The following is a 17407-nucleotide window of genomic DNA, read 5'->3' on the forward strand; positions in this document are numbered from 1 at the left end:
GAGTTCAGGATGATACAGGCACAGTGAGAAGGATTCTTATAAATGTGCAGTACTCTGGAAACATAGTGCTTCCAGAATACTGCAAATGACTCCAAGATCTCTTTCGTGATAGGTAACAACTAATTTGGCACCATCATTTTGTATGTAAAATTGGGATTATATTTTGTCACGTGCATTACTTTGCATTTAACATTGAATTTCTTCTGCCATTTTGTTGCCAAGTCACCCAGTTTTATGAGATCCCTTTGTAACTCTTTGCAGTCTGCTTTGGACTTAACTATCTTGAGTAGTTTTGCATCATCTGCAAATGTTGCCACTTCACTGTTTACCCCTTATTACAGATCTTTTATGAATATGTTGAACAGCACTGGTCCCAGTACAGACCCCTGGGGGACAGCACTATTTACCTCTCTCCATTCTGAAAACTGGCCACTATTTTTTTCCATGGGTGCTTGAGCCCCAGAGCACCCACAGAGTTGGCGCCTATGGCCACAAGGTTCAGAAATTCCATTTCCCTGCACCTTCCATGGCAACATCATCATCCCAATCTCAGCGCCCATCTAAATGATACTTTTGAAGGACGTTCAAGAGCTGCAAACCAATGATACTTTTGAAGGACGTTCAAGAGCTGCAAACCACCTGCCAGTTCCCACACACCATTTAGCACTCTTTTTCCACATCTGGAGTGGAATACAATGCTCAGGTGGGTACATCATCCATTCCAACTATGCGATCAAATTTACCTCCTTTCCCCCTCCAAAACCTCCATTCTCCACCCCTTTTCAGGGGCCATTCTTATAAGGAGATTCTCAAACAACATAACAGCAAGGAGCTCTTTTCCCACTATAAACCTTGTCCAGGTATGTCTAACACTCCATATTGCTGATGGGATGAATCTTTCTGTGGCATGGATGCTCAAAGTGATTAGATTGGCTTGGGGTTTTTGCAGGCCTTGGCTCAGTTTGATGCCCAGAGTGTATTCTCCTGCCCCACATCCTACTAATGAGAGCATAGGAACTACAAAGATTTTTTCTTCTACTCCCTTCACTTATCATTGGTTTCATTAGTGGTGAGACAAGCAGGCAGCTTTAGCTACCTCCAGGTCAGGAACCTGCATTTAGGGGTTTGGGCCAGGGCCGTCCTTAGGCATAGGCAGAATAGGCAGCCGCCTAGGGCACCACTAGGTCTGGGGGCACCACTCTGCCGGGAGCCGGGACAGACGGGAAGCAGTGGAGCATGTAAGAGCAGGCTGCTGGGTCCTAGAGAGAGCTGAATGCAGCACAGTCTGAGGGAGGGGATTGGCTGCTGGGGTCTCTGGGAAGGGGAGGGGGTAGGGGTTGGGGAAGGAGCTCACCTGTGAGTGTGACTCTTTCCCCCTGGCTGAAGTGAGGTGAGGCAGGCTCTGCGGCTCTGGAACCAGTATCCTTGTCCCCCATAACATCCATTCTTCTCCCCCATGCCCCATGGAGCACCCCCTCCTTTCTCCCTCCTCCCCAGGAGCATCCCTCTCTCTCTCCTCCCTCCCCTCCGTCAGGGCTGGGTTGGGTGAGGTGCTGGGGGGTAGGTGGGGGGAGGAGGCTGCCTGCCTGCTGAGGAATGAAAGTGAAAGTAACTCACTTCCTCGGCCAGGATTAGAATGTCACACAGGGCTGGGCTGGGGTTAGCCAGATGTGTGAAAAATCAGGACAGGGGATTGGGATAGGGTGAGCAGATATCCCTATTTTATAGGGCCAATTTTGGGGTCTTTTTCTTATATAGGCTCCTTTTACCCCCCACCCCCTGTCCTGATTTTTCACACTTGCTGTCTGGTCACTCTAGGTGGGGGTAATTGGTGCCTATATAAGACAAAGCACCAAATATCGGGACTGGCCCTATAAAATCAGGACATCTGGATCTGGTCACCCTAGCTGGGGAGCGCCTCTCCCCTGGGCTGGCAGCTGCCAGCGATCCATCTCATCCCGGGGGGGCTGCACTGGGCAGGATTAGCTGCTGTGGCTCCATGGGTGACCTGTCCCTGAGATCAGATGCTGTGCTAACTTCACCATGGTCCGTAAGGCTGGTGGTGGTGCCCATTGGCGTGTGATTGGACCTGAGGGTTTGCTGCTGCTGTTGCCACTCTGCACCCCAAGAGGTGGATTTTGGGGTCTACTGCAGCTGTTGGACCAGCAGGCTGGGGAGTGAGCCAAGCATGAAAGCAGTACTGTGTTGCCATTTAGATTGTCATTTAACAACTTTGTTTGCCAAAAATTCTTGCTAACAATCCTGAATCCAATTTCAATATTTTTTTTTAAAAATTAATATCTTAGCCAAAAACAGAAAATTAAGTTGTTGACAATTATTAGTGACAGGTTTGGTTTGAGGCAGGGAGTGGGCCAGTTTTCATCAGAGAAACAAAAAATGTTGACTGACTTTCCTATAGCCTGTTACTCCTGATAAGAGCCCTCCAACAACTGTAATATGCTCATCTCCTTACTAGTGTATAAAGCAGGGGTCGGCAACCTACGGCACACGTGCCAAAGGTGGCAGGTGAGCTGATTTTTGATGGCACGCAGCGGCAGGCTGAGCGGCTCAGCCCATCACTGCTCTGGGGTTCCGGCTGCTGCCCTATTGCCAGCTGGGATACCAGCCGCCGGCCCCACTCAGCACCTGCTGCTGGCCTGGGGACCCCCAAGGAACCCCAGGCTGGCAGCGGGCTGAGCAGGCCGGCTGAACCACTCAACCTGCTGTCAGCCTGGGGTTCCATTCATTCAGCCGGCAGCGGGCTGGGGGGTTGAGTGGCTCAGTCTGCTGCCAGTCTGGGGTGCCAGCAGCACTCAGCCTACTGCTACTCCTGGGTTCTGGCTGCCGGCCCCTTGCCAATCAGGAGCCCAGCCGCCGGCCCCACTCTGCCTCCTGCCAGCCTGGGTGAGCAGAATCCCAGGCTGGTAGCAGGCTGAGGGGGGTTGGCGGCCGGGATCCTGGGTGGCAGGAGTTGGTAGTCAGAACCCCAGACCAGCAGCAGGCTGAGCAGGGCCTGGGATCCTTGTCTAGGGTTCCAGTCACCAGTCCCGCTCAGCCCGCTGCCGGTCTGGGGTTTCATTTACTCAGCTGGTAGTGGCCTGAGCAGGACCTCAGATAATAACAATAGTTTATTTATATAATATAGACATAGAGAGAGACCTTCTACAAACATTAAAATGTATTACTGGCACGAGAAACCTTAAATTACAGTGAACTTGGCACACCACTTCTGAAAGGTTGCCGACCCCTGCTATAGACTGACCATATGTTGTACTAAGATTCTCCTGCTTTTTTTTTTTTTCCTGTGAGTCAGTATAGCTTTTGCCAGCCCAGAAGTTGGGCAGCCAATGTTTTACATTTTCACAATGTTTTCTCCAACTTTCATAAAGTAAATACATAGTTAATATGAGTTTAAAAGGCCAGGGACACTTCCTTGTGAAGAATCTGTATAGCAGATCATGCTAGAGCTGTGAAAATGTCAGTTTTTGATGGAACTTTAGAGACAGTGATTTATCATGTATTTTATCATGTGAATGTGCTGCTAGTGCCAATGTCTTTCCAAACAAAAATAAGGCACAATAGGACTTCTGTAACATTTCTGTGCTACCTTAATCTAGATGAGATGATTCTGTGCTGACTTCATTTTGGTCACTTTGTGCTTTACCTAGCAGTAAAACTAGGGTTATATTTTCCCACTGTTTGGAAACCCAGCTTATTAAACTGATTTTGCAGCCAAAAAAGCCAGAAAGATTGCTTTTAATTAAAAACAAATCTTTGTTTCAATACCTCTTCATATAAATTTCCAATAAAATTTTGACAAATTAAAAAAATTATATTATTTGCATCATTCTGTCAAATCAGAATTTTTTCTATAGGGCTACTTCTTTAGTGCTAGTGCATCAGCATTACAGTGTGCTTAATTAAGTTAAACTGGTTTTAATAACGTGAATGTGGCAAGTTTTCCAATACTGTATGCTTATATTTGTGTTGCTAAGAGCAGATTAGGCACAGGGGCACCAGTTTAATAATCTCGCCTAGGGCACCATAAATCCTAAGGACGGCCCTGGTTTGGGCTATACGTTTAGGAGACCTGTCAGCAGGTGTCTTCTCTGTTCAGTTCTAATGTTTGTTGAAGATTCAGTCCTATGGATGAGCATTATCATTCATTTGGTCTTAATTGGAAATCTAACTGTTGATTTGCTTCTCACAAGGTCCCTTACAATAATTTGAGAGGAAACTCTGACAGAGCTTGTTAAGACTTCCCTTAAAGTTTGTAGAACTGTATCTAGTTCTGGGTATACACCCTTTCATCAAGTATCTCCAAGGTTTATCCTCTCCAGCTTGGGTCCAGCAGTTTTTATTTTCTATACTCCAGAAACCTCTGGAGTCTGTAAATATCCTGATTTATGCTTTGTCTGTGCTTCTATGTGCCTAAAGCTTTTCTACAGCCTCCATCATTGTTGTATCTATAATGCAAGGAATGGCTTTGGCCCCTGACTCCGTGAGAGGGTTCTGGCTGTGGATCTCAAGCAGAGCGAGAGGCACCTGCCTCTAGCCCAGACTTAGAGGTGTGGGGCTTAGGATCCACCCCTCTCCTCAGCATCTTCTATTCACTAGCTTAGGCAGCACCCTTCCTAGCATGCTGGCTTTTGTGGATCCTAAGCTTCTCGTGGGCACCTCTTTCTTCCTGCGCATTGCATGGAGAGCCAAGGCATCCAGTTCAGGGTTTGTGAATTCCATTGCATGGCTAGGCATCTAAAAGCTAGGCACTGCAACACTCAACATTGGTAATGTGTAAGTCCCTTTGTGGATTTGGGCCTTCGAGCATTCATGGCAGTTGCTCAGTGCAGCCAAACTCAGCAGAGGGAAGGAGTTCTTTACCTCACTCTGACTGTATCTTCTCCAGTCCTGCAACCATCAGTGCATATCAGCCCAGTAGGTTTCACCATACTCACTATGGCTCCATACTGCTTTAATTCAGCCCTAGATGTGATTTACGATAGTCAGTACTGCAGTGCTAGGGCATTTTGCAACATGGGTAAATTGACTCTCTTGGGCCATGTATGGCTGAATGGGCCAACTTGAGTTCTCAGGAGGACAAATTTTCTCTGTTTCTGTGAAAACTGAGATGACCCTTATTTGAGTACTGTAGGTTTAGTGTTCCACAGTTGTCCTGCTAAGAGGCTTGATCATGCATAAATGCAATGTGCATCCTTTGGGATTTAGTAGTTCAGTACAGTATTTTGCTACTTGGAATATTACTTATTACCCTTGTAGAATTAGCATTCTTCAAGACACTCTGATTCCCTATTGTTACTATATGAGCAGAGTGGCTGAGCTGATGGATTCTGATTTTTGTACTTGAAGACCTTCTAGTTCTAGTTCTTTGTTGAATTGATTCACCCTCCGGACACCAGTGAGAAACTGTCTTTGCCTGCTGATTTAACTCTTTAGTAATAAGGTTAGGGAATTAATGGTTCGGGGGAGAGCTGGAATGCATGTTCCTTACTCACCTCTAGATTGCCAAAGTTCTCAGGGAGTTCTGTTAAGACAGGGCACATCTAGTAGAACAATGTGATTTGTAAGGACTTGTTACATTTCCAGGATTAGGAGCTAGATCCACAAAGCAATTTGGGTGCCATTTTAGGCACCTAAGTCCAAAATTTAGATCTTCAAAACACCCACTCAGCTGCCACCCAACCCTGGGTCTCTAGGCCTAAAGTCCCTAATCTCCTAAAAGTCGCTTAGGTGCCTAAAAATCTGCCACTGAGCATATGCACAGCTGCATCAGAACTGACACCCAGGCCCCCAGCTCATACCTAAAACCTAGAAGGATCGTCAAGTAAGCATTCCCCATTTGTGTCCCCTGTGAGACCCAATCCAGTAGGCATTCTCAAAGACCACCTAAAAGATTAGTCCCCACACAAAATACAGGAGCTGGAGAGGTGGTGGTGGTGCCTGTGCCTTCTAGCAAAAAAATATGGTAGTTGTGGTGTCCCCACCTCTATGCCTTTTAGCCCAGAGGTTAGAGCACTCAGCAAGGATGTTGGGGCCCCAGGTTCATGTCCCCCATGCCTAATGTGGAGCAAAGACTTGAACTTGGGTTTTCCACATTAGAAGTGAGCACCCTGACCACTGAACTGTAGGGTATTCTTTGGTATTCTTTCCCTCAGTTTCTGTTGTTGAAGCTGTTCAACTTTGTATAAATAATTAAATAATCATTGGAACTGGGACTTGAACTGTGGTCTTCCACCAAGTGCCAGAACCACTGGGATGTAAAGTCATTCTCTCACCCTGGTCCACTGAATGTTTAAGTATTTATACAAAGTGGAACAGCTTCAACAGAAAAGATTGAGAGAGACCCCCCTGACAATATCCCATAGGCCAGAAGTTAGGTGCTGTCCTGAAAGGTTACAAATGTGGGTTCAGACCCCTTCTCCTAATCACACAAAGTGGGTATTTGAACCAGCATCACCCACTTCCAGGGTGAGCGCTCTAAACCCTAGGCTCAAGATTATAAGGGGGAGTATGTGGCAGCTTCTCCCCCCTTGTGTTTGCAAGAAAGGGCTTAGGCACTTCATTCCAGGAGTGGGCTCATGACTGTAAATCCTAAGCAAAGATGGACACCTCCCTCTGACCCAGATTTAGGCACCTAACTTCCTTTGAGGGGCAATGCTTAAACCACACCCTTCTCCTTGGCATTTCCTGTGGCTAACGTAAGGAACACCTCACTCACCTTGCTGGCTGTGGATTCCATAGTTAGATACTTAGCTCTCCCCATGCATTTTATAGAGAGCCAGGGTGCCTACCTCTGGGCTGTGGATTCTGCTAAGCAGCAGAGCAGAGTTAGAAGTTGCAGTGCTGAGCCCCCTTTGTGAATCTTACCATAGCAATAGTCAGTTTTTTATCTCAGTAAGACCTGAATTTGCCTCCTGATTCGTAATGAGACATCCATCCAAACCCACTGTAGAGCTTTGTGAAAATGCCCACCAGAGTGACCTGTTTACTTTCTGTTCTCTCAGCTAAGTGGGTGGATGGATGCTTTATGACTTAGCACTACTCATCTACACTTTTTGGTTGCAAGAGAAGATTTGAGTAAACTTTGGGACTAACAGGAACCATCATGCTGTGTTCATTTATGGATATGTTATTTTCCTTTAAAAAACAGGAATACTTGTGGCACCTTAGAGCACTTTATTTCAGCATAAGCTTTCGTGGGCATCCGAAGAAGTGAGCTGTAGGCCACGAAAGCTTATGCTGAAATAAATTTGTTAGTCTCTAAGGTGCCCCAAGTACTCCTATTCTTTTTGCGGATACAGACTAACACGACTGCTATTCTGAAACCTTATTTTCCTTTGTTTCGCTAGTCAAGATGATTTCTCTCCCCTCCCCCCCGCCAAAAGAGAACAGCATCTGTTAGTTCACTTTTTAAGTGCAGCGTGGGAGTCCTTCAAACATCTTAGAGTTGTTTTGCCTTCAAGGTCTTAGTAAAGGAACAGATCCTCAGTTGCTTATATCTCTGGATGGGTTTTTACATTTTTAGCCTGCAGAGACTTGTTTGCCCTCCAGTTCAGAGGAGCATCCACTATACTCTCTGCATCTTGGGCTGAGGCATTGCACAAGTAATTTTAGAGGCAACACAAATATCACCAATTTTAAGCACTTTCTTAATGACAGTAGTGTGTGTCACCTGCTCTCAGTGATGACTGGTGAAGTGGGAAGAGCAGATATTTGGCAATTAAGAATTGCTTATCAGTAATTGGGCTTGTCCTAGTAATCTGTTCCCCATCCTAGTTCTCCTTTCCTTTCTGCTGTAATATGAAATTGTACACTGTGTGGGAAGTTTCTGACTGGAGGAGAAGAGAGGTGCTTGCCTATATATACCTTACTTGAATGACAGCTTTGTTGCATCCTAAGCTTCCTCTTAGATGAGCCAAGCTGCTGTCAGTGATAATTGGTCATAGAATGAGGAAAGAGAAAAATATAGTTAATGTCATGTAAATCTTTCTTAATATACCTGCAGTAGTTTCCATCCGTTATCGGATATTATGACATGACATCTAAGGCCTCTTAAACTCTATATGCCAGGTCCTTGGACCCTCTTAAAGAAGCAACCTCTTAAAGGGTCTGTTAACAGTTTTAAAACTGCATCTGAGGATTTCCCTAGCACAGAGCTCCCATAGCCAGCCCTCTGCCAGCCTGTATTGGTCCTTGCCTCAACATAGAGGGCATTCCGGGGTGTGGGGAAGCTTGGTAGAGCACAGTGCTTCCCTGAAGACTGTATCCACCAGTATAAGTTAGTACATTGGCCTTGGTTGTCCCCAGGACCAAGGAATGGAAAAGTAGAGTAAAGCTACCTACATTTGTTTCCCAGGAGCACTAAGTGCTGCTATGGCCCCATACTGCTTTAATTCAGCCCTCAGATGTGATTTACAATAGTGTTTATAGAAACCTTTTCATTTTAATGGGGATGCTTGGTGGCTCTGCCTTCAGTATTTAAGGATGTGATTCTTATCCAGTTAAAGTCCTGAGTGAAATAAAGGTGATGAACTATCTTGATCCATAGAAGGCAGAAATCCTTCATGTCCAACTACCACATACAAACTCTAATTCTCAGGAGAGGGGGAAAAAACTTATGAAAACAGGATTGAACCTTTCTGATATGAGAAAGCAATGAGCTGATGTCTGAGTAGTGAAAATATGGGGAAGCTTTCCTTAAGGCATCCTGCTTCTATGTCTTTGCAATAAATGAAAGAAAGCTCTAGTTTAAAATATTTACAATACAGAAATAAAACAGATATTTTATGAAACATGACTGTTATTATTTAACATTTGTACTACAGTAACAATTAGAGGCCCTAATCAAAATCTGGATTGCCATTGTGCGAGGGGCTGTACCTACACATTCTGAGCAATAACTCCCTGCCCAGTAAAGCTTATTATCTAAATAGGCAATATAGACAAGGAATGGGAGAAAGGAATTATTTTTGTATGCTAACAAGTATCTTCATAACTACATTCTTAATTATAGTAAAATTGACTTGTCACAATATATGGTGTCTTGGGTTTGTTGGTGTTGCTCAGAGAACCATTCTTACCTCTGAGGGTATTGTGTGTATCCCAGAAGAGAACTGTCAGCTTCATGCAGGGATATGTAGGAGTGATTGCTGGATCTCAGATGGCCAGTGCTCACTTATCTTCAATTGGGAGAGTGCTAGCTGTATCACAGTTACTGTATGTGATATACAGCTTGGATGGAGCTTCAGAAGAAGTTATTTGCCCAGAAAGAGGATGCTTTACTGACAAATCTCTTGTGGAAAAAGAGACTGGAAGTGTTCTTCAGGGGGAAAAAAAAGAGATGTCCATAAATCTTTGAAAGTTTGCAGCAGAAAATAATAATTGAGCGACTGCGTCACAAAAAGACTTTGAGATGTCTTTCAGAAAAAGCAGAATATTGTGATTTCTTTTGTTAAAATGTTTTATTTATTAAAATGCAGTTCAGATAAAGGCTCTGATTCATTATGGATTTTAATATATTGTTGATCGAGATATGATTTTAAAATACTACTATATTCAGTTTAATCTGAAAATAACTTACATTATTGTAATGTTTCTTTATCAACAATTAGGTACTTCATGAAGAGACTACAATCCCAGGAACTGATTTGAAATTATCATACTTAAGCTCCAGAGCTGCAGGATATAAATCAGTTCTTAAGATCACGATGACTCAGTCTGTTATACCATTTAACTTAATGAAGGTTCATCTTATGGTGGCAGTGGTGGGAAGACTCTTTCAGAAATGGTTCCCTGCATCCCCAAATCTGGCTTACACTTTCATATGGGATAAAACCGATGCATACAACCAGAAGGTCTATGGCTTATCTGAAGCTGTTGGTATGTACAGTGTGATGCCTTTCTGAATTTATTACTGTCTTGGAATCATAGTGTTAAAATGAAACTGACCATATCAGTTAATCAGAAAATATTTAGCACAACAACACTGTACTAAAGGTAGACTTTTTATAATAAAAATGTATTTCAAAATAAAAAGAGATCACAAATTGATAGTTTTTCATTTGTATTAAATAAGTTGGAGGATAGGCCCAATGTGGATAGTTTTTGTGAATCTCATTTTAAGCACAGTGGCAAATTAATGTGGAAAAAACCCACTCTGTACTGCACCCTTGTCTTAGGACAGACTTAGTCAGTCTACTGCTCTTTTTAAAAACAAGATCATTTTAATCATCTGAAGTTCCTTTTTTAAATTGTGAAATATTTGAACAATCTCTGTATGATAAAGGATATACAGGTTTTAATTTAGTTTGAGAGGGCAAAAAAATCACAAGTTTAGTATAGAAATGTTATTTTTCTGAACAAAATTCCATTTTTCAACTATGGTGGGGAATATGAAATGTGATTTATTATGATTCCAGTGTCTGTAGGTTATGAATACGAGTCTTGTTTGGATCTAACTCTCTGGGAAAAGCGGACTGCCATTTTGCAGGGATATGAATTGGATGCCTCTAACATGGGTGGTTGGACATTGGATAAACATCATGTGTTAGATGTTCAGAATGGTAAGGATGTATTCTTGTCATTGTTCATTTTAATATTTTACTCTAGTGCCCTTGCTTGAAACATATCATTAAAATTAATCAAATATTTTCTTCCATGTAAAGAAGTACCATACCTATGCAAAGTATGAAATAATTGAGTATTTTATGTGTTTCCATGTTTTACAGTTTATACCATATTTCTCCCTCCTAAAATTACATAAGCCTTTGGGATTTACTTAACAAAGGTGTCACAATGAAAAGCATATTATTGCATTTTTTTAGCTTACAAACTTTTATTTTACATGATATTTGCTGTCTTATTATCTACAGCGAATATGCTTTCTTAATGATTCTCAACATTCTGTTAGCTTTTTTGACTGCCGCTGCACAATGAGTGGATGTTTTCTGAGAACTATCCATAATGACTCCACGATCTCTCTCTTGAGAGGTAACAGCTAATTTAGACCCCATCATTTTATATGTATAATTGGGATAATGTTTGCCAATTACTTTGCATTTATCCACAGTGAGTTTCATCTGCCATTTTGTTGTCCCATCACCCAGTTTTGTGAGATCCCTTTGTAACTCTTTGCAGTCTGCTTTGGACTTAACTATCCTGAGTAGTTTTGCATCATCTGCAAATGTTGCCACTTCACTGTTAACCCCTTATTCCAGATCTTTTATGAATATGTTGAACAGCACTGGTCCCAGTACAGACCACTGGGGGACAGCACTATTTACCTCTCTCCATTCTGAAAACTGACCATTTATTCCTACCCTTTGTTTCCTATCTTTTAACCAGTTACTGACCCATGAGAGAACCTTCCCTCTTATCCCATGACCGTTTAATGAGGCCCTTGTTTATCAGTTAGAAGTCAGCTTGACAACACAGCGCACAGTCAACCTGTGGAACTCCTTGCCTGAGGAGGTTGTCAAAAAAGCTAACAGAATGTTGAGAATCATTAAGAAAGCATATTTGCTGTAGCTAATAAGACAGCAAATATCATGTTGCCTCTATATAAATCCATGGTATGCCCACATCTTGAATAGTGCATGCAAATGTGGTCGCCCCATCTCAAAAAAGATACATTAGAATTGGAAAATGTACAGAGAAGGGAAACAAAAATGATTAGGGACATTGAACAGCTTGGAAAAGAAACGACTAAGGGGGTATATGATTGAGATCTATAAAGTCATGACTGGTGTGGTGAAAGTAAATAAGGAACGGTTATTTACTCCTCATAACACAAGAACTAAGGGTCAACAAATGAAATTAATAGGTAGCAGGTTTAAAGCAAACAAAAGGAAGTATTTTTTCACACAACGCACAGTCAACCTGTGGAACTCTTTGCCACAGGATATTATAAAGGCCAAGACTATAACAGAGTTCAAAAAAAGAACTAGATACATCCATGGAGGATAGGTCCATCAATGGCTATTAGCCAGGATGGGCAGGGATGGTTTCCCTAGCCACTCTTTGCCAGAAGCTGGGAATGGGTGACAGGGGATGGATCACGTGATGATGTTCTATTAGTTCCCTCTGGGGTACCTGGCATTGGCCACTGTCAGAAGACAGGATATTGGGCTAGATGGACCTTTGATCTGACCCAGTATGGCCATTCTTACATTCTTATGTTCTCACTAACTTCAGCTAATGGGGGATCAATTGTGAATTAGTAAGATTTGAGTTTTCATGAGTGCCAAGAGCAGAGTCAATGTGTCTAACATGCTTCTCATTGGCCTCTTATAGAGTGTTCTGTCATGCCCCCGCCCCAACCCCACACAGTACATTTCCATGGAGCAAGGTTATTTACAATTCATGTTGCTAATGCTTCTCCTTGTGGCCCAACTCCCTGGCAGGATGTCTCATGAATGACTCTGCAGCACTTTGGGAACACTGACATAAAGAAGAAGCCAGTGATGCAGAGCGGCTCTCTTCTCTTAGAATAGGCACTGCTAACTACTGTACATTTTCATATGTCACTTCATTGCAGCTAGATTGAACCAGCCTCCCAACAATCAGTTCCTCTCTGCCTACCGCTCCTCACTTGATGGAGAAGGGGAGTGGTGGAGATTGCTAGGGACTGCCCAGACAACATAGCAGCAGCCACAATTATAATATAGTCATTATAATTTACATAGTGACTTTGGTACTAAAGGATCCAAAACCAAAATTCATATGAGGATCACTCCACTCCCCAGTGAAATATAGCCTACTCTGGAGTAAAATGAGGCAGCTGTTTAACAGTGTTCAGCAGCATGGCATAAGAGTTTAGCAAAGGAAATGAAGAATACTGTATTCAGTTGGATCTGTAAGGGAAGTTAGATAAGCAGAATGAAATGATGCAAGTTGGAATTTGGTCAGGATGCACTGTACTCTTACAGAAAGTATGAGTGGGTCTCCCTCTAACACTGTGTTGGGGCATCAGTTCTGTACTGATCTAGGGTATGTCTGCACCACATCTGAAGGTGCAATTGTAGTGCAAGTAGACATACTCACTCTAACTTCACTCTAGCACAGGTAACAATAGCAGTAAAAATACTGTGGCATAGACTTCACATGGGATGGGCCAGCAATCTGAATATGCACCCAATGTCATCAGCAGGCTTGTACTGTGGCAGGTAACCTGAAGTGAAGCCTTATGCCACCATATTTTCACTACTATTGTTATCACACTGCAATTACACCTTAATTTGTGGTGTAGCTATATCCTGAGAGGGAAGAATGCTACTTCCAGCAGTATCCAGGTATTTTGTAGAGGTTTCCCATCTATGTGTTGGCTCAGTTTGATCCTGCTTAGCTGGTGTGATATGATGGGTCATAGCCTAACTGGTACTGCTGAATAGTAAAAAAATAGTACAACCAAATAAGGGGAAATGGAAATTTAAATATAAAATGTCAGACAAGAGCCATGCAAAATTCTTATGATATTTATAAAAATGCAAAGATGCATGTTTTATTTAGTTTAGTTTTTTTAAATTATGAGGTTGTTTCTATTCACAAGGTGAATTGATAGTGGCTTTAAATTATGTTCAAGAGTAGATTTGACAAGTATGACTTTTCAAAGTGACATGTGTCTAATTGAATAAAGGAAGTAGTTAGTTGTAATGACAAGGTGGATGAGCTGGAGAAATTTATTCAGAGTAGAGTACAGACAGTGACAGGTGTTTGTATGGACACCCTGAACCACTGCAATAAATATTCTAATGTTCATCTTTCCATTCTGTGATAATAGAGGAGAAATATGAAGGAGCAATTTTTCAAAGTAATGACAGAATAAATCATGTGCACTAGTGCAGAGTCTTGACTTGTAGGAGTCCTCTTATAAAAATTATAGAACTTAGCTATTTCAGCAAAATTATGGTTCCATGATTGTCACAAATGATGTAATCATAGGAAGGGTGATTTCAGATGCCATTAATGCATTCTTCCTCAGACTATTCATGAAAAACACACTCCCTTTGCTATTATGATGCAGCCTTATTTCGATGACTTTTCTTTAAGTTTTCGTAAGCCAGTTTCATCCTTTCTGATTTCATAATGTACATTTGCTCTGGTATTTACCTCTACCAAATTGTATGGCATTAACAAAGTAACTGAAGCAACCAAAAACAGTCTAAGTGAAAAAGGAAAGATATTTATTCTGATCTCTTTTCAACTTAAAAAGTGCCTTGGGGAAAAAGTGGGGGGAAGGGGAGGAATACACCTTCTCAAGTTTCCTAAATGTGTTTTTGTAAGATTGATTGTTTTATCGGTATCTCGAAAAAGAAGTGTTACCATTAGCATCAAAAACTGCTTTTGAAACTTTGTACTCAATAAATAAAACATGTAGCACTATAAAGTACAAAGTGGTTTACATGGATTATGCCACATTAAGATTTATTGTGACATATGAGCATAACAATAGCAGCTGACCATCCATACAGCAGAACTTGATGGAGTCATTGATCTATATAATAATGAGGACACTGGTAACATTTAACTGAGTCCAAATTCAAACATAATTTTCTAACTCTGAAAAATTTAACATCAGGTATGTATTTTGCTTCCCACATTTCCTGTGAAGTCCATAAAAATGTACTGCTGGCATATTACTTTGTCTTTATAAAATGACTGTACTTCTCATGCCTCAAAGCAGAATTAGGTTTAAGGAACAGGTTGGCCTGCCACGACATTTTTTGTTGTATTTGACATTTTTAATAACTGTATATAACTGCAGATGTATTCTAGGTGCAGACTTTGTTACCAGGGATAGATTAGTATTGTACAGTGAAAAAGACTCTTTTATAATGTGAAATTGAGTCACAGAACTTTTTTGAAGTAGCCCCTTATTAATGTTTGATGTATGTGGTAGTGGTCCAGTCAAATGTAACAGGATATTTTTAATTAGTTACTGTATGACTACAGGAATGAAACTCACAAATATAAACCCATCTTTTACAATAATCAATGTACATGCAATTAGAACTCCAGTCTTCTGAGGGAGATTTTCAAACTGAAGGGATTTAGAAGCATATGTTTCATTAAAAGTAAATGGATTATGTGATTTTTGTGATTTTTTCAAAAAAAATTCCCCCTCCATTATAAATATAAAAATGTTATAAACAGAATGATTGTAAACATGTTCATATTACAGATGTTAGTATTTTTAATATTCTACTATATCTTTTGGAAAAGACGGTTGTTTTCAATGTTTTTTAATTTGGTGCTGTGGGTTCTCTAAGTATATTTCTGATTTATTTGTAAATATTAATGAATTTTATGAAAAAAAAAAAGTCTTGCATAAGATATGTTTGCTATTAATGATCATCATTTCCTGAATGTGACTTTGATGTGGGAAGCAATTGTATTTTTATTTCTATCAGGTATCCTCTACAAAGGAAATGGTGAAAATCAATTTATTTCTCAGCAACCTCCAGTTGTTAGTAGCATCATGGGCAATGGACGAAGACGCAGCATCTCATGCCCAAGTTGCAACGGCCAAGCTGATGGTAATAAACTACTAGCTCCGGTAGCATTAGCTTGTGGGATAGATGGCAGCCTGTACATAGGGGATTTCAACTATGTTCGGCGGATATTCCCATCTGGAAACGTCACTAGTGTTCTTGAACTAAGGTATGCCTTTTCCCAGTCTGGGACTTTTGGAATTAAGGTGGTGTTGAGAATTAAAATATGGGATAGTTTTCTGACATTTTATAAGTTAATATATCAAATTCAGTTGGAGATAAAATGTTGTATTTTTTTTACATAATGCATTGAACCAAAAGAATTGAACCAAATAAAAAATGAAGTAAATTTGATTAACTCTAAAATGTTTAACTATGCATATCTCTATCTAAAAAATTGTAGCAATTCAAACTAGCCTAAGTATTTCCTGTTTTAGAGTCAAAATAAGTTAACTCTGTTGGATCAAAGTTTGTAATTCATCTTCTTCACTAGAATAATAATAATTTAAATTTTGCCTTCTACTCCTCTTGTTTCTTTTCTAACCTTTTTTCTAATACTGCTTTTCTACTCTTCTTTACTTGCTCTCACCAAGAAATAAAGATTTTAGACATAGGTAAGTATTTTTAAGGAGATGTATATTTCTTCTAACTGTCCATTTTTACAAATGAATGTATATTGTGGATTAGTCACTTCCAGTATTTTTATTGTATGAGGCGTGCTTTTCAAAAATAATGACTTCAGCTGTCAAAGGAGAGCATGTTGCCTCTGGTTAGGCCAGTTGTCAAGTTGTAGAATTACTGATATTCAATTTCTGTTCTCAGTCCCATTAAGGACCCTCTTTGTTCCTTGTCCCCCTTCAGATCCTGTCCTCTTTTGCATCCTACTTTTAGCCACAGGTTCCCATTTTCTGTACCCAGTTTCTGTCACTTCTGATCCCCAGTCACTGTTCCCATTTATGCTGCCTGCTCCCTTCTCCTGTCTCCCATTCTTAAAACCTGCTTCTGGCTCCCCTCTTATATCTTGCTAGCAGCATTATTGTCAACTTCAGTCATTCAAAACCCATTAGGCTGGCCCAAAATATGATGATGATAGCTTAAAAGTCATGAGATTTGTAAATGTAATATATTTTGAGTTCCTTTTATTAGCCTTCAGATTTAGGGCTTTTGGGGATTCATATTTCAAGATTTTCTGTGCAACCACAAGGGCAAGAAACATATAGTAACTCCTTGCTTAATGTTCCTGAAAAATGCCGACTTTAAGTGAAACAATGTTAAGCGAATCCAATTTCACCATAAGAATGAATGTAAATAGGAAGGGCTAGGTTCCAGGGAAAAAATTTTCTCCAGACAAAAGACTTATACACACACAGTATAAGTTTTAAACAATTTAATACTATACACAGCAATGATGATTGTGAAGCTTGGTTGAGGTGGTGAAGTCAGAGGGTGGGATATTTCCCAGGGAATGCCTTACTGCTAAATGATGAATTAGCACTCGTCTGAGCCCTCAAGGGTTAACATGTTATTAATGTAGCCTCACTCTCTACAAGGAAGCAGGAATGGATGGAGGAGAGACAGCATGGCAGAGAGAGACAGAGACATACACTGTGTGTGAGAGAGAGTACTTCTCACATACACTGTGTGTGAGAGAGAGTGTGGTCAGCGTACTTCCCCTTTAAGTACGCTGACCACACTCTAAGTACACTGCCTTTTTAAGTAGATCAGCAAGTTGAGACAGAAGCTGCTGCCAGCAAGCTCCCTCCGTCCTGAGCCCTGTCGTGTCCCACCCCTGCCTTGTGGAGATGGCCCAATGGGGTAAAGGAGTGGGGGGAGGAGGACACAGTGACATTAGCACCCCTCTCCCCCCCCCTCCGCAAAACAAGCAGGAGGCTCCCGGGAGC

General features: G+C 41.3%; 1 protein-coding gene across 1 annotated transcript in view; it reads left to right on the top strand.

Annotated features, from left to right (window-relative positions):
* TENM3 (teneurin transmembrane protein 3) overlaps positions 1 to 17407 on the top strand; it is a 1686859-nt gene that overhangs the window by 1608219 nt on the left and 61233 nt on the right. The window contains exons 27-29 of the mRNA XM_045017713.1: positions 9630 to 9897; positions 10437 to 10580; positions 15426 to 15675. Coding sequence (XP_044873648.1) covers positions 9630 to 9897; positions 10437 to 10580; positions 15426 to 15675 — 662 coding nt within the window. The remainder of the gene's footprint in view (positions 1 to 9629; positions 9898 to 10436; positions 10581 to 15425; positions 15676 to 17407) is intronic.

Source organism: Mauremys mutica, chromosome 5 (genome assembly GCF_020497125.1).
Source record: "Mauremys mutica isolate MM-2020 ecotype Southern chromosome 5, ASM2049712v1, whole genome shotgun sequence".
In the NCBI taxonomy this organism is placed as follows: Eukaryota; Metazoa; Chordata; order Testudines; family Geoemydidae; genus Mauremys; species Mauremys mutica.